At 42.9% G+C, this 23231-nt stretch overlaps 1 protein-coding gene and 2 long non-coding RNA genes across 12 annotated transcripts in view; 1 reads left to right on the plus strand and 2 right to left on the minus strand.

Moving 5' to 3' along the window:
- The window catches only part of shank3b (SH3 and multiple ankyrin repeat domains 3b), a 45187-nt gene extending 26272 nt beyond the window's left edge, over positions 1-18915 (plus strand). For 4 of the 9 annotated variants that reach the window (XM_007575496.2, XM_016662578.1, XM_016662580.1 and 1 more), the window contains 21 exons: positions 204-355; positions 434-563; positions 723-760; positions 867-983; positions 1086-1163; positions 1552-1618; positions 2413-2635; positions 2705-2880; positions 3826-3939; positions 4021-4096; positions 4508-4590; positions 5578-5702; positions 5776-5908; positions 7058-7138; positions 7251-7268; positions 8850-8980; positions 9700-9793; positions 10498-11058; positions 11881-12171; positions 13827-15114; positions 15291-18915. In XM_007575496.2, the coding sequence (XP_007575558.1) occupies positions 204-355; positions 434-563; positions 723-760; positions 867-983; positions 1086-1163; positions 1552-1618; positions 2413-2635; positions 2705-2880; positions 3826-3939; positions 4021-4096; positions 4508-4590; positions 5578-5702; positions 5776-5908; positions 7058-7138; positions 7251-7268; positions 8850-8980; positions 9700-9793; positions 10498-11058; positions 11881-12171; positions 13827-15114; positions 15291-15885 (4571 nt within the window). In that variant the 3' untranslated portion in view covers positions 15886-18915. Of the gene's footprint in view, positions 1-203; positions 356-433; positions 564-722; positions 761-866; positions 984-1085; positions 1164-1551; positions 1619-2412; positions 2881-3825; positions 3940-4020; positions 4097-4507; positions 4591-5577; positions 5703-5775; positions 5909-7057; positions 7139-7250; positions 7269-8849; positions 8981-9699; positions 9794-10497; positions 11059-11880; positions 12172-13826; positions 15115-15290 lie in introns of all 9 variants that reach the window. The other 5 variants (XM_016662574.1, XM_016662575.1, XM_016662576.1 and 2 more) reach the window with 4 other exon arrangements.
- Positions 4420-5650, minus strand: LOC107833405 (uncharacterized). Its single transcript, XR_001659153.1, has 2 exons — positions 5561-5650; positions 4420-4584 (listed from the first exon to the last, which is right to left on the minus strand). It is a non-coding gene; the product is annotated as an uncharacterized LOC107833405 (long non-coding RNA).
- The window catches only part of LOC103154278 (uncharacterized), a 27169-nt gene continuing 9742 nt past the window's right edge, over positions 5805-23231 (minus strand). For both annotated transcript variants that reach the window (XR_001659152.1, XR_001659151.1), the window contains exons 5-6: positions 7051-7125; positions 5805-5892 (exon numbers count right to left, since the gene is read on the minus strand). This is a non-coding gene — a long non-coding RNA (uncharacterized LOC103154278). The remainder of the gene's footprint in view (positions 5893-7050; positions 7126-23231) is intronic.

Here is a 23231-nt window from a genome sequence, read left to right on the forward strand (position 1 = left end):
ATGCAAATATGAAAAAAGTAGTTTCCATACAGTTTTTGTTTTTGATTTTATGATTTTATTTTGATTATTCAACAGAAACAAAATCTAGAAATTTGTTAGAAAACATAAATTCTCTGGATTCTCAGCTTTTTTCTGTCCAATCTATGTCGGTGTTGGGTCGACCCGGTTCTGATTGCTAACAGACTCTCTCCCTGCTCCCCCAGAGTGCCCTTTGACCCTGGCTGTCCAGCTGGAGGACAGCTGTGAGCTCATCAAGGTTCTGCGCAGCGGCGGGGCCCACCTGGACTTCAGAACCAGAGATGGCATCACGGCTCTGCACCGGGCCGTTCTGTGCAGGAACAGCGCCGCCCTGACGGTGAGTCCACCTGCCCGGTCCCGACCCGACCCGGTCCCGACCCGACCCGACCTCTGACCCCATGCTTTGATTCCACAGACGCTGCTGGACCTCGGCGCGTCGCCGGACTACAAGGACAGCAGAGGCCTAACGCCGCTCTACCACTCTGCCATGGTGGGCGGCGCCCCCTACTGCTGTGAGCTGCTGCTGCAGGACCACGCCACCATTGGTGAGTGACTGTGTGTGTGTGTGTGTGTGTGTGTGTGTGTGTATGTGTATGTATGAGGGAATGACCTCTGTGCTGCTTAAACACCATCAGTGATGATTTATCTGTGAAAAAACAAAAAGCACTTTGTCGCTGAAAGAGTTCTCGTTGCCATGGTTACAGGGATCACTGATGAGAACGGGTGGCAGGAAATCCACCAGGTGACACACACACACACTCACTCTCTCTCTCATTGCTCCACTGATGACTGGTTCTGTTCAGTTCTGATTCCCTGTGTGTGGGCGTGTTTTTTTTTTTGGTGTTCAGGCGTGTCGCTATGGCAACGTGCAGCACTTGGAGCACCTGCTGTTCTACGGCGCCGACATGAGTTCCCAGAATGCCTCAGGAAACACGGCGCTGCACCTGTGTGCCTTGTACAACCAGGTAGCGCACACACACACACACACACACACGCGCGTGCACACACAGGTGTGTGTGTGAGCCGGTCACATGGCCGTGTTGACATGTCTGGTGTCGGTTCTGCAGGACAGCTGCGCCCGGGTTCTGCTGTTCAGAGGAGCCAACAAGGACATAAAGAACTACAACAACCAGACAGCCTTTCAGGTGAAAACAAGACAGAAAATACACATTTATATGTGTTTAGGTCATTCTTACTGAAAAACATACATAAATCACTTTTATTGGAAAATGAATATATATTTTTCACTTTTATTGAATTTTTCTCTTTTTCAATAAAAGTGACACAAATCTTCCTTTTGCTCAGAATTTACAAAAAAACAACCTGTTTTTAATGAAGACATTTAAATATGTCATAACATTGAAATTTAATAAAAACCTGTGGATCTGAGGAAACCGAGCCAGGCAGATAAAATAAATATAGAAGGAAACTGCTAAAATAATGCCTGGTTAATGATGATCAATTTTAGAATAGATTTATTTGTAATAAACGTGTAATCTCTTCACTGACTGTTAATCATCGGTTTGTGTTCAGGTGGCGATCATCGCTGGGAACTTTGATTTGGCTGAAATCATCAAGATCCACAAAACTTCTGATGTTGGTGAGTTTAAACAATTCAGTCAGGCTGGAAAAAACACCCAGATTAATTATCGCTTAAAGAAACTTCCTGGTTTAATTTCACATTTCCAACAGCTCCGCAGAACTAAATGGCAACAAAACGTTTAAAAGTTTTTATCAGATTCTGGGCTTTAAAAGATTAACAGAGTTTTTAATTGGTCCTTTTTGTGGTTGTGAAACAGAATCTAATTCAATATGGCGGCATGTTAGGGACATGCTAGGTAGAAATAAACAAAATAAGAAGAATATGTTTCTGTCAAAAACTGAAATTTTGAGGATTTTATAGCAAAACCAAGGAAATTTCTGAGTTTGAAAAGTTTAACATTTGCTAGAAAAAATTGTTTTTTCTAGAAAAAATTATTTTTTCTAGCAAATTTTTGACTTCAAACTCAGAAATTTCTTAGTTTTTTTCTAAAACATTTCTAATTCTCAAAGATTTTTGGCATAAATTTACTCCTTTTTATTATTATTTTTTTTTTATGAATACACCTAGTGGCCCTAATGCTGTTTTAATATGATGAAGGCTTTTCAGCTGCTTTCCACTTGGTTTCATTTGAGAACCTGAACATTTTAAATGAATATTTCTTAATTCTTCACTCTGGTAAATACAAACAATAAGCAATATAAAATTTAAAAAAAATATAAACTTAACTGTGATATTGTAAGAAATTTGAATATGAAATATAATTACTTTAAAATCTAAAATGAACCGTCTGTGGCGTTTGTCCTGCTGGCGCCGCTGCTGAGGTGAACTCTGTGTGTCTTCATGTGTCCAAGTAGTTCCCTTCAGAGAAACCCCGTCCTATACCAAGCGCCGCCGGGTCGGCGCCACCAGAACCCCGGCCGGGAACGGCCTGTCGTCTCCTCGCTCTCTGATTCGCTCGGCCAGCGACAACGCCCTGGAAAGCCCCGCCTCCTCGCCCGGCCCCTCCCTCCAGAGCCTGGAGACGCATCACGACTCGCACACTCACTCCCTGAGACGCCACCCGCGCCGCCTCAGGTACGCCCCGCTGCACCCGCACCGTGCTGCGGTCCGACCAGCGCCTCTTACCGGTGTGTCGCCCCGCAGCCCCGGTGGGGGGGGCCACACGGAGACCAGCCCGCCCTCCTCGCCCCCCCACACGCCGCAGATGAGGAAGAGGAGGCTCTACAGTGCTGTGCCGGGGCGCACCTTCATCGCCACACGGTCCCACGTCCCCCAGGGGCCCGGAGAGATCCAGCTGCACCGGGGCGAGCGGGTCAAAGGTCAGTGGGAGACAAAGTGCTCAACTCCTAGTACTTTAGTACAAAACACTTCCAGGAACTTTGTAGCTGACGGCCATCTTGGTAGGAGCTGTAACCGACTGTCATGGCAACAGTAAACGATCTCAAAACAACAGTTTTATCATTGATCATTGATAACTTCTGGGACAATTTACCTCCAGTATAATCTGTTTTTGTGACCAGTTTTAGTACTCCACCCACCTCTGTGTGATGCTATATAAATATCAGTGATAATTGCTGAGGCATCTACTGCCAAACTAGGAGAATTAGCTTAGCTAATGTAGCTTTTATCTGCCAGCTAAAACGGACATGTAGCCTACGTGTTTGTTACTCCATGTTCTCACGCTGGGAGTCACCAAAGCCTCATTATTCGCCTGAAGAGTTCCTACGTCCTTTATAATCCGGTTAAACACTGATTGGATGCATCCATGGTGCAGCACTCTTCCTGTTCTCCAAGTAGTGAACGTTAATCAGCTTGTCCACATCACCTCACGTTTCTCTATCTCATTCGGGTCGATCCTGACAGCAGCCATTTTGTTTTTCTACATTTCCTTTTTGTTGGGCTGGAAGCCATGATGGCTCAGTGGTGCACAGCAATCCCTGTTCAGAACTTTGGGAACTATTTATCGATATTCATTGTCTAATGTTATTTACCACAAATACATTTTACTGAGTCAAAACTTTACTTTAGTTAAAGTACTTTAAGTATTCAAAAGTACAAATTACACTCTGAGTGTTAATACAGAACTTTGTAACTTGCTGAAACTGCCTGACATGTAGAACCACTCTGCTACAAAAGCTCTACGCCGCTAATATTTGTCTTTGAATTGTAGTGCAGTGAAAGTCATAAGTTTCCAACAACTAAATACTAAAGTAAAGTTACTCAGTTACTGTCTGGACCGGTTCTGACCCAGTTTGTGTCTGCAGTGCTGTCGATCGGCGAAGGAGGCTTCTGGGAGGGAACGGTGAAGGGCAGAACCGGCTGGTTTCCTGCCGACTGCGTCGAGGAAGTCCAGATGAGACAATACGACCCGCGACTGGGTAAGGACCTGATGACCCCTGACCTCTGCTGGTCCCCATCCCCTTCCCAGCAGCCTCCAACATGTGATGTCTATGTTTCAGAGACGAGAGAGGACCGAACGAAGCGGCTGTTCAGACACTACACCGTGGGCTCCTACGACAACTACACCTCCTACAGGTGAGACTCAGGAACTGCACTATTACCTATAAATGTTGACAAGTTAGTCTTTTCCAACTCAGACCTAGCACACATTAGACCTGCTTTGAGTCATTGTGCTTCTGTGGAGTATTTCTGAGCAGTCAGTGTGTTCACTGATTTCCATCTTAGTGATGATTATTGTTCTGGTCAGAACGTAAAGTTCAAACCAACTTTAGTCTTAACGGTTTCTGATCGTTAGCATCAATCCCTCCAACAGGGAAGATGCTGCCTGTGCTTAAATACTCCACATAACCATATTATCCCCTTGAAATTAAAATGGAAGAACAAATTGTAAAGTGACCTTTGAAGTTGAGGCAGTCATTTATTTACAGGACAGTAATCTGGATTACCAAATAATCTCTGTTTTCTCCAATCTGCATCTGGTTCCAGCGACTACGTGATCGAGGAGAAGACGGCGGTGCTGCAGAAGAGAGAAAGCGAAGGATTCGGCTTCGTCCTGCGAGGAGCTAAAGGTAGAAATGGAGGAGTGGTGGGTGGTTGGATGAAGAAACCAACAAAGATATTTTAATCTGAAACCTAGAGAGGAAAACTCCTCGCTGTGTTGTTGCATAACAGCCACAGAGCTGTTATCACATGGCAGCACTGGTTTCCAGTCACTGCTGGGAAGCTGTTGATTAGCTGATAAACTCCTCTACAGTAGTTACTGAAGTTACTAAAACAGCAACAGGAAGAATATGTTCTTTTACATTCAGTCATTTCCAGATCGTCACTAAATCAAACTTCCTGGTTTTTGCTGGTTGAACTGCAGTTTCAGAGTCTGTGTACCAGCATGGAGAAGAGCTATGGGGGAATTATTCTGCCATAAGTTGAGAGAGCAAACAGGATATCATGTCTTTCTTAAAACTTCTCCTTGCGCTTACACTTAGTCTCTGCTCGCTTACGAAACATGGAACCATGTTTTAGCACAGTCGCCTGGCAACCTCTCAGCCAATAGAATGAAAGAGTTGTACTGGGTGTGTCTGTGTGGCTATTATCCATAGTAGCAACCTGCGCCACCCACTGGATGTAGGGAGAAACAACGTCAGCTTTCTGATCCGATGTTGAGTGTAACATGGAGCAGAACGCTGATGTTGTTTCTCCCTCTATCCAGTGGGTGGCGCTGGTTGCTACTATGGATAGTAGCCACACAGGCACACCTGCGAGAAGGAAACAAACGCACCCAGTACAACTCTTTCATTCTATTGGTTGAGAGGTTGCCAGGCGACTGTGCCAAAAGGCGTTTCCAAAAGCAAGCAGAGACTAAGTGTGAGCGCGAAGAGAAGTTTTGAGAAGAAAGATATGAATTCCTGTTTTCAGATATAATATGTGCGCTCTCGGATTATGGCAGAAAAATTCCTCCATAAAACTGCAGCTTAAACAGCAAAAACCAGGAAGTACATTTTATATTTACCCAGAATGCCCTGCGCTGTAGATTTTACTGACCTTTGACCTTTATCCAGCTGAGACGCCCATTGAGGAGTTTGCGCCCACGCCAGCGTTTCCTGCTCTGCAGTACCTGGAATCCGTGGATCAGGGGGGCGTGGCCTGGAGGGCAGGGCTAAGGACCGGAGACTTCCTGATAGAGGTGAGAGGTCGCTGATCCTCCAGTTGAATTTAAACTGTTCCTCAGATTGACCTCTGACCTCTGCTGTGTGAAGGTGAACGGCAGCGACGTGGTGAAGGTGGGTCACCGCCAGGTGGTCTCTCTGATCCGACAGGGAGGAAGTCGCCTGCTGATGAAGGTCGTCTCGGTTTCCAGGAAGTCAGAAACCAACCTGATCAGGAAGAAAGGTGCAGCTGATGATGCGTCGCTTTTCACCAACATTCATTTGTTCTGTAAAATGTTTGTAAATTCAGGTGGTTTTATGCTGCAGAAACAGATTAAAGCTGTAATTCCTGAAGTTAAGCTCAGAGTTTTGCATTTATAACCTCCTGCAGTAAATTGATCTGACTGAATTTGACATCAGTCTTAAAGGTACAGTTCAGATTTTAAAGATGAAGCCAACATGATTTATCCAACAATTAAACTTTTCACTTTTCCACGACTTCATTTGTTGCTGCTTTCTGAACCAACAATAAATATCTGTGTATTTTTAAATCTCTCACAACCAGCAAATCAGAATAATTAACAGAAACTACAAAATAAAACAGATTTAAGAAAACTGCTTCAGTTCAGCAGCCTGGGATATTTCAGAGTTTTAATGTAGAAAATGCAAATGAAAGGAATACTCTGATTGGCTGGTGGTGTGGTTCGTTTGCAAGCGCACTGCAAAAACTCAAAATCTTACCAAGTTTTTTTTTTTTTTTTCTAGCCTTTAATAAAAGAAGTAACTTTTCTGCCAAACATGAGAGTTTTTAAGTGAATAATTGAATATTGATAAAAAGTTCCAGTTCCACTGGCAACATTTTTTATACTAAATTTGCAAGTGGAATTAGTATTTTTTCAATGTTAAGAAATGATTCATTAAAACTTACTGAAAAGCTACTTATAAGTTGGTTTTGTCTTTTTTCAAGTGTACTAAAATATTGTACCAAGATCAAGACAATACTTGGTATGTTTTCATGTTTTTGCAGTGCACATCAATAAAAAGACACACAAAAGAAGGTAACAAAGCCAAGCACACAATAATGAATTAAAAACACTGTAAAGCAACAGTTTCACAGTTAAAATAAAAAAAAAAAGGGGTTGAAAGCCAATTAATGAAAAATTTGTTTTATACGGATTTTAAAAGGCATCAGAAAAAACCGACTCAGACCAGAGAATACGGTAATTCAATCTCTGGTTGGTTCTCCATCTTAAAATAAAACTAAATAAAATATCTAACATGATGTTTAACAGTAACTCCTGTCAGGACATAAAACCCATTTGGACTTGACTGACAGCTAAAGTCCGGCTCTGTTGAACCAATTCATGGTAACTTTCTGTTTCCTACCTCTTAGCTCCGCCCCCTCCGAAGCGAGCCCCTAGCACGTCGCTGACGCTGCGGTCCAAGTCCATGACGGCCGACCTGGAGGAGATCGGTAAGAAACTCAGTTAAAAACAAACAGAGTTCATTTAAACCAGAGTTTAAAAACCAACTCGGAGTTAAAACACACTGATCATTTTGATTGCTGATGTTTGCTCTGTCTGCAGCCAGGAGGCGCCGTTACGGTGAGTCACTTGGACCTCAGTGTGGTTCTGGTCAGGTTCTGTGTTGTAATGTCCGGAACGCACAGCGTTCTCCTCCTCTCAGCCAATCAGAGCCTGAGATTTAAACACCTGGAGGCGGAGCTACGCTGTGCGTCTCTGATTGGTGTTTGTGACGTTTCAGAGCCGCAGCTGAACACTTCTGAGGAACCAAAACATTCAGAACCGAGCCGACGGTTCTGACACATTTACTGAGAACTGCAGGTTTTTTTAGCTGTTCAGCAATAAACATTCATTATTTTAATAAAACATGCCGTTTCCTAATTTTTTGTTTTTATTTTAGTAAATACTCCTAGACGTTTGTGAGCCCACTTTCTATTAGCACCAAATAAAAGCAAAATAAGGAAAATAAATACTTGGATATTTTAAAATGTCAGTAAATCTGTTTTATTCTTTTAGATGTTTAACCTCAGGCAGAACAACTATTTATCAGTAATAAAAGTTGATTAAAAATCTAAACTTCACCTGTTCTGACTTTGTTTCAGTGAAATCAAAATCAAAATCTTCAAACATAAAGATAGAAAAGTAAAAACTTTCACCCAAAAGAGAACGAATAAATTTTCCTCTGTGGACAGCCGGTTTACAAACTAAATGCAAAAGAAATAAATCTAAAAGAATATTACTGGGAATTCAGAGCAATTATACCATTGAAAAATAGAGGCTTCTTCAAATTCGCTGCAATACTGACTGCTACAGGAGATCCTTCCTGCCCACAGCCATCAACATCTACAGCAACTCTAATTAAATAAGTTACAACAATATTTAATTTCCCCTTAGGATCAATGATGCATTTGTCATAAAATTTAAAAAAAAACAACAAGCAGTTCTGCTCAACAAGTTCATAAATTCTACAGCAAACTGCAGAATTTAAATCCAGTATTTTCCATCCAACCTTCCTGTTATCTACTGAATGTGTTGCTCTCTCTCACTCTAGTGGAAAGTAAATTCATTTTAAGCACAGCTGACATCTGTGTGCTTCATCAGATTTCAAATGCAGCACTGAAACTGAGAATTAAGATTTTAAAAATGCATCTGAATCCCTAAAATTTGACTGTTAAAACATTTCCACAGAACCAACACCAACCACGAGAGGGCAAAGGTCACACCAGCAGAACCACAACAGACCAGATGGTCCAACAATCCAGAAGTTTAGAATAATGCAAGTTTGATTTCTCAAAGACCACAAACTTTAAATTTCTAAAGAAAATGTAAGACTGGATAGTAAATAAAATCAAAGCACCACAACTAAAACCATAAATAAAATGGTTTATGAAATTTCTCTACACAAAATTGCCCTTCAAAAAACAATCATCAGAAATGAAAGTAATTTATCATGATTCATTGTGACAGCTCTAATTGTGTCAGAACTGATCTTCAAACAGATTTTCATTTCAGAAAATCACGTCACAGTTTAACAGAGAAGTCGCCGTCGGCCATGTTTGTTTCTGCGGCCCTGATGAGTCGCTCTGTGGTGGCGTCTCTGTTGCATTTGTCGTGTTTTCTGTGTTTGTCCTCCAATTTGTTGATGTTTTTCTCCTCCTGCAGAGAAACTGGACGAGATGCTGGCCGGCAGTCAACAGGAAGTGATTCTGAGGGCCCGCCCCTCCGACGACTTCAGGGCGGCGACGGTCAAGCAGCGGCCGATGAGCCGACGCATCACGCAAGCGGAGATCAACGTAAGACGAGTGGAAAACGATTAGCGACTCTACGGATTGATGAACGATTCTAACAGCAAAACAAAAAACTATCTAACCTCCCATGATTGATGTGAAACAAACTACACAGAAATAAAAATTATTTTCAGTTTTTATTTTTAACAAAAACCGAATAACCTTGGTTCAGGGATTCCCTCAGTGTTTTATCAGCCTGGTGGGCTACCAGGCTGTACTTTCATCCTGCCAGGCTAAACTTTGTTATTAAAGATTTTATCATTCACTGAAACAAATCATCACTTCCTGTGTTTACTGATCTACATGCTAACGTCAGCGAATAAAGTGACGAATCATGGATAAAGGATAAAAAATTGGACTTTTTATTTCTTTTCATGTTTGCGTTTTGTTTAAGATTTTATGGTTAGGGTTTTCTTCCAATAACACATACTTACGTATTTTAAAATTTCCTGTCAACTTTAAACATTTTTTAACTCAAAAGCGCAGTAGTGTGCTGGAGGACTGCCCTCTACCACCGGGCGTTTCTAGGTGAAATCTTGTTGGTTATTAGCTACAGTGGCTAATCGGCGCTGTCCAACTCAGTAATATATATCAATTTAAAAAACATGCAAAAAAACCAATCTGATTTCAGCAAAATATGTGACTAAGCATCAAGACATGCTGTGTGACTGCAGCAGTTCCAGTTTTCTCCAGTGGGGGAGCTAAAGAGCATGTTGTGTTTGCAGTCTCTGTTTGAGCGCCAGGGTCTGGTCCCGCCCTCCGCCCCGGAGAAGAGCACCATGCCGCTGCCCAGAGGGATGTCCAGAACCAAGAGCTTCGGTGAGACCCGTCAACTCTCCGCCGCCTGAGTGACGTTTCCCCCCCGCCTTCTCCAAAAATGGTGTCAAACATTTGAGCCGCACAAATTTAAATTTGTGCTGCCATTACTTCAAAAGATAATAAAAATGTTTCCAAAGGTCAGAGGTCAACCACCACCCCTATTTCCCCACCTATACTTTACAAAATCAGAAATATTTGACATCAATCAACTCATCTACGTTTGAGCAGCATTAAATTTCAATTGTGCTGCTTTTATTTTGAAGATATTGATGACCTGTAATGACCTCTGGAAACATCTCTATCAGTATCTTTAAAATGGCAGCAGAAGAACAAACAAAACATTCTGACACCAATTTTGTATTTGGTGAAATATGGGTGGGGCAAGTTGACCTTTTGACCTTTAAACTTTCACTATTTCTTCAAAGCAAAAGCAGCAAAAACAAAACATTTGCTGCACAAACGTTGCTGCGTTGATTGACGCCACTTTTGCCTGATTTGAAGGTTTGCCCCGGGCTGGTTGACCTTTCATGACCTCTGGAAACATTTTCATAAATATCTCTGACATTAAAGAAGCACAAATTTTTTTTATTTATTTTTTTTCTGCATAAACTTTTGATCCAATTTTTGTTAGATTTGGAGGGGTGAGATCTACTCTTCACGTTTCTCAGCTGTTTATGCTCCCGTTTCCATGGTTACCTCGACAGGCACGCCGGACGACGACAGAATCTCAGCTCTGATCCACGAGAGCCGTTTCCCTCGCAGCTCGTCTCTGACGGACGGCTCCATCCCGCCGCCCCCTCAGACGGCGCCGCCCCCGCCGCCGTCCCCCTCTGCGCTGTACCTCTTCGACTCCGGCCCGCCACCGTCCTTCCTACCGCCGCCGCCGCCGGCCCGAGGCGAGGGCCTGACTCGCTCCAGCTTCAAGCCAGGGGCGGAGCCGCGGCTGCAGGAGCTGTCGGACGCCAGGAGCCACGCCCACGCTGAGCGCCAGCGCAAAGCGCGGTCCATGATCATCCTGCAGGACACGCCGCCGCCACCGCCGCAGCCCGACGGACACGCCGCCGGCGCCACGCTCCACACCGCCACGCAGACCTCCACACTGTCCCTCCACAGCACCAGCCCCGCCCTTGGACACTCGCCGCTGTCCCGTCGCCGGGGACGACCGATAGAAAACCCGTATGCCAACGTGGGACATCAAGCCGCGCCCAACAAGCCCCAGAGGAGGAAGTCTCCTCTGTTGAAACAACTTCCTGTTGAGGAGCAGGGTTAGCATCGCCCGTCATCGTCTGTCTGACTTCACTGTGTTGTTCGTCATCCAGAGTAGAACGCGCGACCTTCACAGAGGTCAAAGCGCCTGGCTAAAGTATCCACACCAAGAGATAAACCAACAGGAAGAAACAATGATTTGCATTTAACCACTTAAACCTTTTTATATAATATTAAAAATACATTAAAAGATGAGAAAATATGCAACTTAATTCCTTTTTTAAGTAAGAACATAAACATTTTATTGCCTGAAGTGCACTAACAGCATTCCTTTAGCGAACGCATCATTTGTAGCAAACGAATAACCAGCAGCTAAAAAATACTTTTAGCATCTAAACAGTGAAGGGCTGATCTCTTTATTTGGATCAATCGATTATTAATGGGAAACACGGTGGCGCTCTAGCGCCCCCTAGCAGCAGCAACAGGTTTTCTGAAGGAATCCCTGGAAATAATGTATATTTTTTCTTTATGGTTAGAAACTGTTGCATAAATTCGGTAAAGTTTACGGCTGTAATGCGATAAAATGTGAGAGTACTTTAGCGAGGCGTTCTAACAGAAAATGCAGCGTGAGCCACTATGCTAACATGTTTTAAATAGGCCGTTTTCTAATCTGGCTTAAATGTATCCTGCTAATACTTTGTTGCTCTGTGGTCATTAAATTGTTCAAACTGTGAACGTTTGGTGATTCTGTCCTTCATCATCACTTTAAACATCTTCATCTCTGAATCCTGAGGTCGCCTGGAGGTCAAACCTCCCAGCAGGAACCTGAAATGTTTGCGGCGCCTCTCTGTTCAGAATCAGTCCAGTTTCTTTCCTTTCAGGTATTGGGATGAAAGACGATCCGTCCAAACCCGACGGCAGCGGACTGATGAGCCCGAGCCGAGCCGAGCTGTACCAGCAGCAGGTTCTGTCTGAGCGCGCCCGAGTTCAGGGTCGCCGCTCCTCTCTCTTCCTGTCTGTGGAGGGCGCGGGGTCGGACAGCCAGGCTCCGCCCCTCCTTACCCAGAGCCACTCCATGGACGACCTGGGCGAGCTGCCGCCTCCGGCGCCGGTCCTGTCGCCGTCACCGACGCCGCACACCTTCCTCCACCCGCTGACGGGGAAACCTCTAGGTCAAACGCATTTTCATTTTGGGTCACGTCAAGGTCATGAATGTTCTTAAAGGGCCGGCAGTGTAGAATGTTATTAATAGATGTCTCTGCATTCGATCAGTAAATTAAATAATATTGAACATCTCTTCACATTGACCACTTCCTCCAGGGTTTCATTGTTTTTGTCATTTTTGACATTAGTTTTGTGTAGTAGAAATATTAGTGATATTTCCGCTAATCGATCACAGTCTATAACTTGACATCAATTAAGACAAGTCAGCAGCGACGTTAAAGTAAGAATTACCACCACCTGCAGGTGGGAGTTAGCATCACTCAAACCAAATGGTTTTTACCAATTTTTGTGGAAAATTTGCAATAAACTCAACACAATTATTCATTAATACAAAAACAAAAAAACCCGCAATGATCTGTTGATTTTGCAGAAAAACTGGAGGAACCTAAATTTGGCAGCAGATAAAAACAGCTTTGATTTGACTGATATAATTTTAAGGGTTCTACTTATGAGTCTAGAGGGCCACAAAAGACGCTGTGGCGGACCAGATTTGGCCCCCGGGCCCTGAGTTTGACACCTGCTCTAGTTGTTTCAGACAACAGTTCCAATATTTGACCGCATGGTTTTAGTGTGAGGGATTTGAGGAAAACATATATATATAAATAAAACTATTTAAAATTAAAATTTATTTCTTTTTAAATTTAAAACGTCCTTAAAGTTTAATGCTGAGCAACGTTAGACTCTGTTCACATGGGAGCGTTTCCAGAAATGTTTTCATCCCCACAGAAACAGAAAACATAAAATGCTTGTTTTTCTCCACACACCTGTAGGCGGCGCTAATCATGGAGTACAAGCCATAAAACATCCTCAAACGGTTAGCGGTAAACACAAGAACGGAGAACAACAAAGTGTAATCGCAGAGAGGATTTCATGAACTTGAAATGAGCGGAAACAAAACAATTATCTGCCATTAGTGTTATTTATGAGGCATTTTCGATTTTTGTTGTGTAACTCGATTAAAAAAAAATTATTTATGGTTCCCTAAAACTGTGTTTCTGTGGAGACTGTGCCTAAATGTAGCTTTAAATTCAAATACTGCACTGTAAAACCGCAAAATCTCTCCAAGCATCGTCGGTTGTTTAGTTTAGTTTGTACATTTGAAATAAGCCCGAACTAAGATGTTTGAGTTAGAAACTAAATTTGTAAGATCTTGTGTTCTTAAAATATTGTAAACTGGGTTTGGAAAAATGTTTTCTATTGCTGAAGAAACAGCAAAACTCCTTTAAAACAGCGCCTCCTACAGGAAAACATACAACTACATCTGTACTCAATTTGCAAAGGCAAAAATCCTTAAAGACCCATAGAAAAGTTGCTACTTAGGTTTTGTCATTTTAACTTATATTATTTAATATAGTAAATCTTGTCAAGTTCTTGAACACATGGAGTTGTTGCCATCGATTCATAGAAGACCTTTAAATTAAAAACAACAAAAAACAGAGTGGGACCGAGGACACGGCCTTGATGCACTCCATAAATATAACGGCTAAATGAAACAGATTACAGACTAAATGGAGCTCAGAAAACTGTACATGTTGCTTTTTCACCAACATGTGATATTCAAATCCAGTCCTGATTAAACGTTTCCCCGGTTTTGTTTCCTCAGATCCATCGTCTCCACTCGCCTTGGCTCTCGCCGCGAGAGAGCGAGCGCTCACCGCCCGAACGCCGAGTCCCGAGCCTCGAATCAAACACTCCTCTGCCTCCACCACGCCCGTCCCCACCCCGGCTGCCAGTCCAGAGACCAGACACAAACGCACCCCGTTCACCACCCCACAGGGCAGCCCCGAGCCTCGATCCAAGCGCACCTCTCCTCAGACGAGTCCAGAGCAGCGGACCAAACACTCGACGCCTCAGACCAGCCCCGAGCTGAGGCACAAGCGAATCACGCCGCCGCTGTTCCCCGACGGACAGGTGGAGCGACCCGAGACCGAGGGGGGGGTGACGTCACCCGCCGCCCCCTCCCCCGAACGATGGAGACCCTCCCCTCTGCCAGCACTGGCCAATGAGAGCCACTCGGCGCTGGTCGACCGGCGGCGAAGCCTCACGGTTGGCAGCTCAGAGGAGGAGGGCGGGGCTTACACCGTGACGCTCCCGCCTGCCCTGCTGTCCTCCAGCGACGAGGAAACCAGGGAGGAGCTGCGCAGGATCGGCCTGGTGACTCCGCCCCCCGGCTTCGCCAGCCCCCCTGCCCCGCCTCCCCCCTCCTCCCTGTCCCTGTTGCCACGGCGAGGAGGAGAGGGGGGAGGGGAGAGCGGCCCGGAGTCCCTGGGAAAGCGAGGAGACGAGGAGGAAGGAGGCGACGAGCGTCTCCATGACAGCTCCTTGTCCCCCAGTTCACTCCCTCCGTCCATCACGCTGGCGTCCCCCCCCGCCCCGACCTCCCCCTCCTCCCCTCCTGCTGCTCACCCTGCCCCCTCCCCCTCCGCTACCTCCCCGTCGGCTCTGAAGCCCCGCCTGCGGTCGCCGATCGGCCGCGGCCGCTCCGCGCTGCGCGACCCGCTGCTAAAGCAGTCGTCCGACAGCGAGCTCCTCCCCTCCGCCGCCTCCTCCTCCCCCTCCTCCCCTCTCTGCTCCTCCCCCACCAGCGGCGGCAGCCGGCAGCCTCGCTACCTGTTCCAGAGGCGGTCCAAGCTGTGGGGGGGCGGGGACGACGAGCGGCGCGGGTTCAGCCCTGATGAAGGCGGCCGACCGGCGGCGCTGGGAGGACAGAGCTCCGGGTCGGCAGTGGACCTGACGGCCCGCTCGGCATCCGCCCTGGAGCTGAGCGGCCGGGCCGGGTCGGGACTGGACCTGGCCAATCGGCTACAGCTGCTCAACAAAGACAGCCACTCTCTGGGGGAAGAACCGAGTCCACTGGACCCGGGCCGCAGGTCTCCTGTAGGGGGCGCCAGGTACATTTAAGTTTAAAAGCTTGAGTAAAAATAATCACACCAATTGGGATCCTTCTTGGACATCAGTAGGCCATTAAGGACACCGATGGTCCAGTAAGGACAACGATGGTCCAATAAGGTCACCGATGGTCCAGTAAGGAAACTGTTTGAGTGACTTCCTGTTTGATGTCCTGCAGGTTGTTCTCCAGCCTCGGTGAACTTCACACCATCTCCCAGCGAGGATACGGCGCCAGCTACACGGTCCGCCCAGGAAGCCGTTACCCCGTCACCCGCCGCAGCCCGTCCCCGTCTCCCTCCCCTTCAGACCGGTCCATGGGCCTGGGCTCCTCGCCGGCCCCTTGCTCCGAGCGGCCCGACCTGAGCTCGGGTCGAGGCCTGACCATCCTCAAGTCTTCAAGTCTCAGCCTGCCGTCAGAACCAAAGGAGGTCCGTTTCGTCATGAGGAGCGCCAGCGCTCGAACCAGATCCCGCTCGCCTTCGCCCTCGCCTCACGCCTCGCCCTGCCCCTCCCCGGTCCTCAGCGGGCCCCTGCTGGCCCTGCGGCCCTGGAGGCAGCGGCCCCTCAACCTGTGGAATAAGTACGACGTGGGCGACTGGCTGGAGAGCATGGGCCTGGCCGAACACCGCCAGCGCTTCCAGGAGCACGAGATCGAAGGCTCCCACCTGCCGGCGCTCACCAAGGAGGACTACGTGGAGCTGGGCGTCACCAGACTGGGCCACCGCATCAACATCGAGAGGGCCCTCAGACAGTTACTGGACAGCTCCACTTGACCCATCGCCTCCGACCAGTCACCTCTAGGCGTCCAGAACTCTGACCTCACGACCCCTGACCTCAAGTCAGACCCAGGCCCATCTCTTTAATCCACTTTCAGTCATTACAGAACCGCCCCGCTTTCGCTGATGCCGGATCGCTGAAACGTTTCGGCTCATCAGCTCTTTAATCAGCAGCTCTGACCTTTGACCTTCAACTCACATCGCAAACAACTCACGTCCACACTGCGACCCAAATTCAGGGTTTCTGTCTTAATGCGACCCTGCAGCCGATCTTTTCATGAAGTCCGATCAACACAGATCCGACCCAGACGATAAATTGTCCCAGACGTTATTGCCATAATCAATAATCATTTTTTACTAATATGACGGTAATGGCATAAAAATGCAAGAACAACTTTAAATTCTAATGAACATTTAACACTGGAAGACATTTTAAATATCCAAAATAAATATACAACAGAAACAGCACATATAGACATGATAATATTTCAGAGGAAAAACATCCTGAATTTAGTTGGTTAAAATACAGATTTGTCCAGTTTGTGGTTCTTTAATTCAAACATTGGCAACTTTCCACATTTTCCCACTAAAACTAAAATATTTGGGCTGAAACGATTAATTGGATTAATTCATTATTGAAATAATCAGCAACTAATTTAGTATCTGATTAACTGGAGAATATAAACTCCAAGTGAAAATCCATGTTCGTAGCAGTAATTAAGCTAAAACTGCACGAAAATATAAATTAAACTGAAACTCATCAGTGGAAGTTTGGTTCAAATTCACTACAGTAATGATAAGTTACTGGATTTTAGGCAATAAAATCTTTATTTTCTTATTTTAAAAAAATTAATAATTTATTCTATTATATAAAAAGGTTTTCGTGGTTAAACGGACAATCTGAACGATGTGTAATTTTTTTCCAGATTAATCGCTTATTTTGATGATTAATCGGTAAACACCAATGATATCAATTATTCTGGCAAACTAATAACCGATTAATCGTCAGAATATTGATTAATTGTCAGAATAATTGATTATTCTGATGATTAATTGATTGTCAGAATAATCAACTAGGAAAATAATTTGGTTGCTGCCTTAAAAAATAAAATACATTTTGAAACTTAAATTTGAGGGAATTTTAGGCTTACAAACTCATTTTTATGGAAACTTTAAACCAAAACCAAAAAATATCAAAACATTTTGTTGCTGAATAACAGAAAATAATCAAAAGAGGCAAATAAAGATTAAATTTTGGCTGTTAGTTTAATCACAATAAATATGTTTTTTTTTCTTATGATTTTAGTAAAAGTCGCAGTTGGACTCAGAGTTCTGATCAATGAGCCAATCAATGAGCCGATCCATGCCGGTTTATCTAAATGATCCGGAACCTTCTGGGACTTTTTTTTTTTTTTTTTTTGCTGTTGTGAATTTCCCCCCTCAAATATCACTCATAAAGCTTTTGTGTTACTTCAAACATGAATTCATATGTTAATGGATCATTTAGAATTAATCAATAAGTAATAATAATGATAATAATAACAGTAGTGGTGGTGATGCCGTGCAGAGCTTTTAGTCGTCTGGAAACAGATGTGTAGTTATGATTTGACAATGAGTTGAATTCCCGGCAGAGGCCCTGGAGTTCATGATGATTTGTCGATGACGTCGTGGCGTTGGTGTGTTTCAGGGTTTTACCTGCTTTCTGAGGGCTTACTGTACACGGTGCTATCTGCTCAAAGCCATCTGTACAGACTCTACCTTCCTCCTCCTCATGCATCTTCCCACCAAGCAGCCAGGAACTAAACGATCACAACGCCCTCAACAAGGTCGCACAGGAACAGGCCATAAAAGGAGTTTCCTCCCCTGCCATATACGGGATGCTTTCCCTGCCATAAGTGGAGTTGAATCCAAACATGAAAACAGGCAAACGGGAACACCGTCACATCCAGATGTTTGTACGTTTTTATAAACCTGAACAGAGTCGATTTTTGTGCCAATAAAGCGGAAAATTTAACTAGAACTTAGCTAAAAAAACAGCTACGTGTTTACAGCAGTTAGATTTATATATTATTATGGGATTTTGATGAACCACACTGAAAACGTTCCAATACACTCAACTTCCAAAGGAATATTTAATAGTTCAGAGCTATAGCTAAATAAATTATATTGTGTATATAAAACATATATAAGTATGAATATATAGTGTCTTATTCCAGCACAAAGCTGCAGTGAAATGTTAAATTACTGGTTTTAAAAGTTCTGATCCAGTTCAGATTGAAACATCTCAGCTGCTGTAATAAAGCTAATAAATGAATTAGTTTCACATGTCGTTCAGTTCCTGATGTTTAGCTAATTAATGCTTGCTGCACTTTATGGCCCATCCTGATTAACAGAAGCTCTTAAAGAAACAGTACGTATTTCTAAAAACACCAAACTGGTCCCAGTGGTAGTTCCTTTAAGCTCATCTTCTGATACATGTCATCCACGCATCCGTTCAAGCAACCGTTAAATATGTTTTATTTACTGAAATCCCATATTTGTACAAAACTAGCAAAGTATTTTGATTTTGATATAGTAAAAATCCTAAACTAAGCCAGTAAAATGGATTCATGTCAAAATTTCCTCGCACAAATCATTAATCCCTTTTATTATGAGGTTTGCAGTGTAATTACAGAAGTAAAAATCAACAATAGATGCACGAATAATGATGAGCTGTCGGTTGTTATCTTCCATAAAATACAGGGTATCAGCTGGTGTCAGAAAATCAAATTTAAGACTTTTTAAGACCTTTTTTTAATGCCAGCTTGAATGGAATTTAAGACAGAAAAAACTACAAATGTAGGGAATAAATATATAATGCTTAAAATTGAGCCAGTGGCAAAAACAAACATCCAGCCAACAACTAATGATGAATCCAAAAAAATGCTAGCTAGCTTGTTAGCAAGGGCATCTTAGCTAAACCGCTGAAGATCTTTGCGCGCAACTCAGACTTTTGCTAGATAGACAAGTCCATCAAGAACAAAAAATTAAAACAAAACTACATACAAAATTAAATAGTTAAGACAATAAAATATAAGATCAAATTTCTTTAGTCAAATTAATTTAAGACTTTTTAAGGATGCGTGGAATTACAAGTATTTTAAAAAATATTTTTCCAAACGGGCGAAAGCTTGTAAATCCAGTGAAAACAGACGATAATTGTGAACGCAGCTCTATGTTTAAAAGCTTTCAGTGAGCGTCTCAGATTTGACACATCAGGAAGTCCAGGAACATCCTGCAGAGTTTGGTCTTTGAATCTGAACTGGAACCAGTTTGGTGGGAACCGAGGCCCCAGTTAAAACTTCCTCCCCCCCACCCCCCGAAGCACAATCAACGCTCAGTGCCTGTTACCATGACAACACGTCTCTGTCCTTCTGCCGAGCTGTAATCATGATCCCAAAGTTGTACAAAGCGAATATTTTATAGAAACCCCTGAAATGCAGAATGTACAGTCTATGAGCAAAACATTATATTAGAATAAAGCCTTTATAATATCTGTTAGAGCAGCTGTTGGTGGAAAAAACACTGGACAGGTCAGAGGTCAAGTTCTGGTCCAGCAGGTAAAAATTAGAAAGCTAGAAAAGACCAATAAAGATTGAATTTAAATTGTTTTTAAGCCTCGCTGTGATTCAGAAACATGACAGGACAGTTTTATAAAATTTAAATCCAAAACTAAAACAGGAAACCGATAAGCGCTAAAAATTGTTTTCAAATCGTTTTTACAACTTTCAGCCACCAGAGGACGCTGACAAATTCATTTCCAGCTAATAATTAAGGCAAGGAAATGTATATACATTTTTTGTTTGTGGAAAGATACTATAGGTCATTATTTAATATTTCTGTCGCAGAATAAGGTGGAAAATACTTTTAATTTTGCTTTTACCAAATAAAATAGAAAAATAGCGAATTAATTACTGATCTAGTTATAGATAATCAACTAAAAAATTATATTACATAAAAAGTGACTTTAGGATGTGCAAGAATATCAGCAATATTCCCAATATGAGAGGTTAAGCTTCATAAATCTGAACAAAAAGAGACAAAAATCTCTTAAAACATTTAAATAAACTGAAACTACTTCATTTTATTTTTATTATCCACCATGTTAATCCGTTTTAATTCATGAATTATAAAATTTCCTGGTTTCCGCTCATCTATACTACAGTAAATGTGCTTTTATAAGTTGTTTATAACTGGTTACTTTGGAGATTTTCACAGCAGGGGGCGCTGCAGAGTGAGGTCAAACTAAAACAGGGATCGCTAACAGATCAGCAGCTAGTTATGAAAACCAGGACGAATCTGGAAAAAGACGGAATAACGATCAGGAAAACCCCGCAGCCTCTTCTGCTTCCTGCTGACCGGCTGAGATCCCGACTCTCTGAACCTGCGTGTAAATCCTTCCTCCTCCTCCTCCTCTTCCTCACTAGCTTCCTCTTTTTACAGTATGTCTGTGGTTTCTTCTGGAGTGAGTGGCGTGCGTGTACGTGCAGTTTTTCTCTTTTCTAAGCTCCGGAGAGCACACGATGACAGCTGATGAGCTCTTTGACAGATTGTAATCTTTATAATAAACCGTCATTTATTACAAACTGAGCACTGACTTCCTGTCTGATTCTTTCAAAATAAGACCCAATAAATGTGAATTCTGGTGACGACAGGTAATGTTTTACCTGTGCTAATGCTAATGCTAACAGGTTATCCAGTGGTTAGTGACTCAAACATTTTTCATCCATTTATATACTTTATTTAACCTTTAGTTACTAGCAGTAATTTAATGCAAACTGAGACCTTTTTTTGTATTTTCTTGCATTATTGCAATAAAATAAAATCTATATAATTTATATTTTTCTGATAAAATATGGGGTGAAATACAAAAATGTCCTACAAATGTTGAAACTACTTAGAAAATGAAGTAAAAGTTTTTTTATATTCATTTGATGCAAACCCCTAAAAACAATGAAAAGGTCTGACTTTACAGAGGAAACTGACCCAAATGATCAAGTTTCTTTTCTTTAGGAAGGTTATTATAGGCTTATTAAAGCCAGCACAACTTCTCTACATTAAATTAAATAATTACTTTAGACTAACTCTGCTGGTCAAGGTAAATAAGTTCTGAATAAGGACAATTTTTTCATTAATTTACTGCTTTTTTTATTGATTGCTTTTTCATTTTTATTTGTTGAAGCAGTTCAGTGTTGCTTCAGTTGTGAATAACTGCATGTAAAATTATGCTTTGCCACGTTTTGTTTGTCTACAACAGTGAAATAAGGGCTGGACAATCAATCTATAACAATGTGCAATGCGACAGACACGTGATCAATATCAACAGATAACACGTCTGATAGAATATCCAGTGGTTTCACTGAACTGCAAAGCATTCTGGGGGATGTCAGCAGAGGAAAAGCTTTAGCCAGCTAAGCTAAGTTGGTGGAATCAACTGACTCACTCACTCTTTGGTTGCCTAGCAACAACCTGCTGGGAAATGAGCAGTTTAAAGTCCCGCCTCCCAACTTTGGTTGCCTAGCAACGACCTGCTGAGTAACTGGCGCAGCAGCAGTTTAAAGTTTTGCCTCATAACTGCGTAAAAATAAAGAACAACGGTGTGGAATGAAAACTGTGGACAAAACTAAGTATTTCAGGAATTTAAAACAAAAAAAAAAACTATTCAATAATTATTGATACTGACTGACATGAAACATTTATATGGTGATAGATCTTTCAGCTACTCTCAGAGTTAAAACAACGTCCATTAGTTGGAGTGAGAACGGAAACGACTTTTTTAGGAATCAGGCAAGACAGGAGAAACGGAGAGTGAAATAACGTTCACACTACATCGCAGACGAGGTTCACAACGTACAGAAGCCTGGGAATTAATCGCAAGTTAAAAACATTAACGACGTTAAAGACATTTCCATTAACGCACAGTTAACTCTGATTTCAAGCGTTGAGCATATTTTATTATGCATATTTATTTTCCTCTTGCTCTCGGTGGAGGCGGGCGGTTTTTTTCCTCTGCTCCCTTCCTGCCCTCGCCTCTCCTGCTTGCTCTATTTTTTGTCCAAATCTGCAAATTATGGATCTGGTCAACCGATCTCTCAATGCAATTGATCCATTTTTCTCGACGAGAAGTCTGGGCACAGGAGAGCCTCTTGTCCTGCGGGGACACACAGCAGGATTCACCCTGGATTTATTCATGATAACAGGATTTCTGCTGTTTGGAGCTTGTGGATTCCTGGATTATCGACAAATTTGTGACGGACTTAGTCGAACTAGTGAACACTCAGACTGTTGGTATGGACAGAGAGAAGGACTCAAACTCACTAATGGGATGGAATCGATCTTGGAGAAGTTGCTAGTTTCAGTTCAGTGGAACGACCTAACTAATTTAGATGACTGGGAACTGAGATGTAGCGGAGAGGCTTTAGGGAAGATTGAAATTCATAATCTACCCGACCTAAAACATTCTGTATCTGAATTGGCTTTCCCCGTGTGGCCTTGGAAGGAGATGTCTTCAATCTCCTTGAAAATGTGTAAACACAATGCTCCTTCCCAGCTCACCCCTCCTGTTATCCATGCAGCTGTGGAGCTGAGCGCTCCTCAGGACATCATTCCTCAATAACAACATCTTTATCGGACTTCTGCCGGGAGGCTGAGCAACGTGGTTTCATGTCCCTGTGACGTCACCGCCTTCACTCAAGTCTTTGTTTTGCCCTTTGTTTTGTCTGAATGTTGCCATTTGCCCTAATGTATCCTTTCCTCTGTTTTGTTTTATTTTGTTAGAAACTGTGGAGTACTCCCTATTTAGCCCATAAAGGGAATTGGACAAACTTGGATTTCCAGAGACTCCAGTTTAGTCACTCTTTAGCTTATTTTTTAGAAACTGTATTCACTATTAGATCAATATTATACTAATTAGTTACATTTTTAGATTATTATGCAGAGAGACTCCCATTATTGCAACCGAGAAAAGGAATCAGACCAGAGGATACTTATCTACCAACCCTGAACAGGAGTATCTAGTTTAGATCAAGATTAGATTATTTTTCTTTCCTTTGGTTTATTTTGTTTGCATTTTCTTTTAATTCCTGTAAAGCACTTTGAGTTGCCTTGTTGAATAAACCAAAACCAGAAACTCCTGGTGGCATTAATGATTAGAGTTTCAGTAAAATATCTTTAATATTCTGGTCAGATTAATGAAGTTTTCTGTAAAATCTTAAATATTCTGGTCAGATTAATGAAGTTTTCTGTAAAATCTTAAATATTCTGGTCAGATTAATGAAGTTTTCTGAATAAGCTGCAGATTCAAG

Source organism: Poecilia formosa, unplaced genomic scaffold (genome assembly GCF_000485575.1).
Source record: "Poecilia formosa unplaced genomic scaffold, Poecilia_formosa-5.1.2 Scaffold379, whole genome shotgun sequence".
NCBI lineage: Eukaryota > Metazoa > Chordata > Actinopteri > Cyprinodontiformes > Poeciliidae > Poecilia > Poecilia formosa.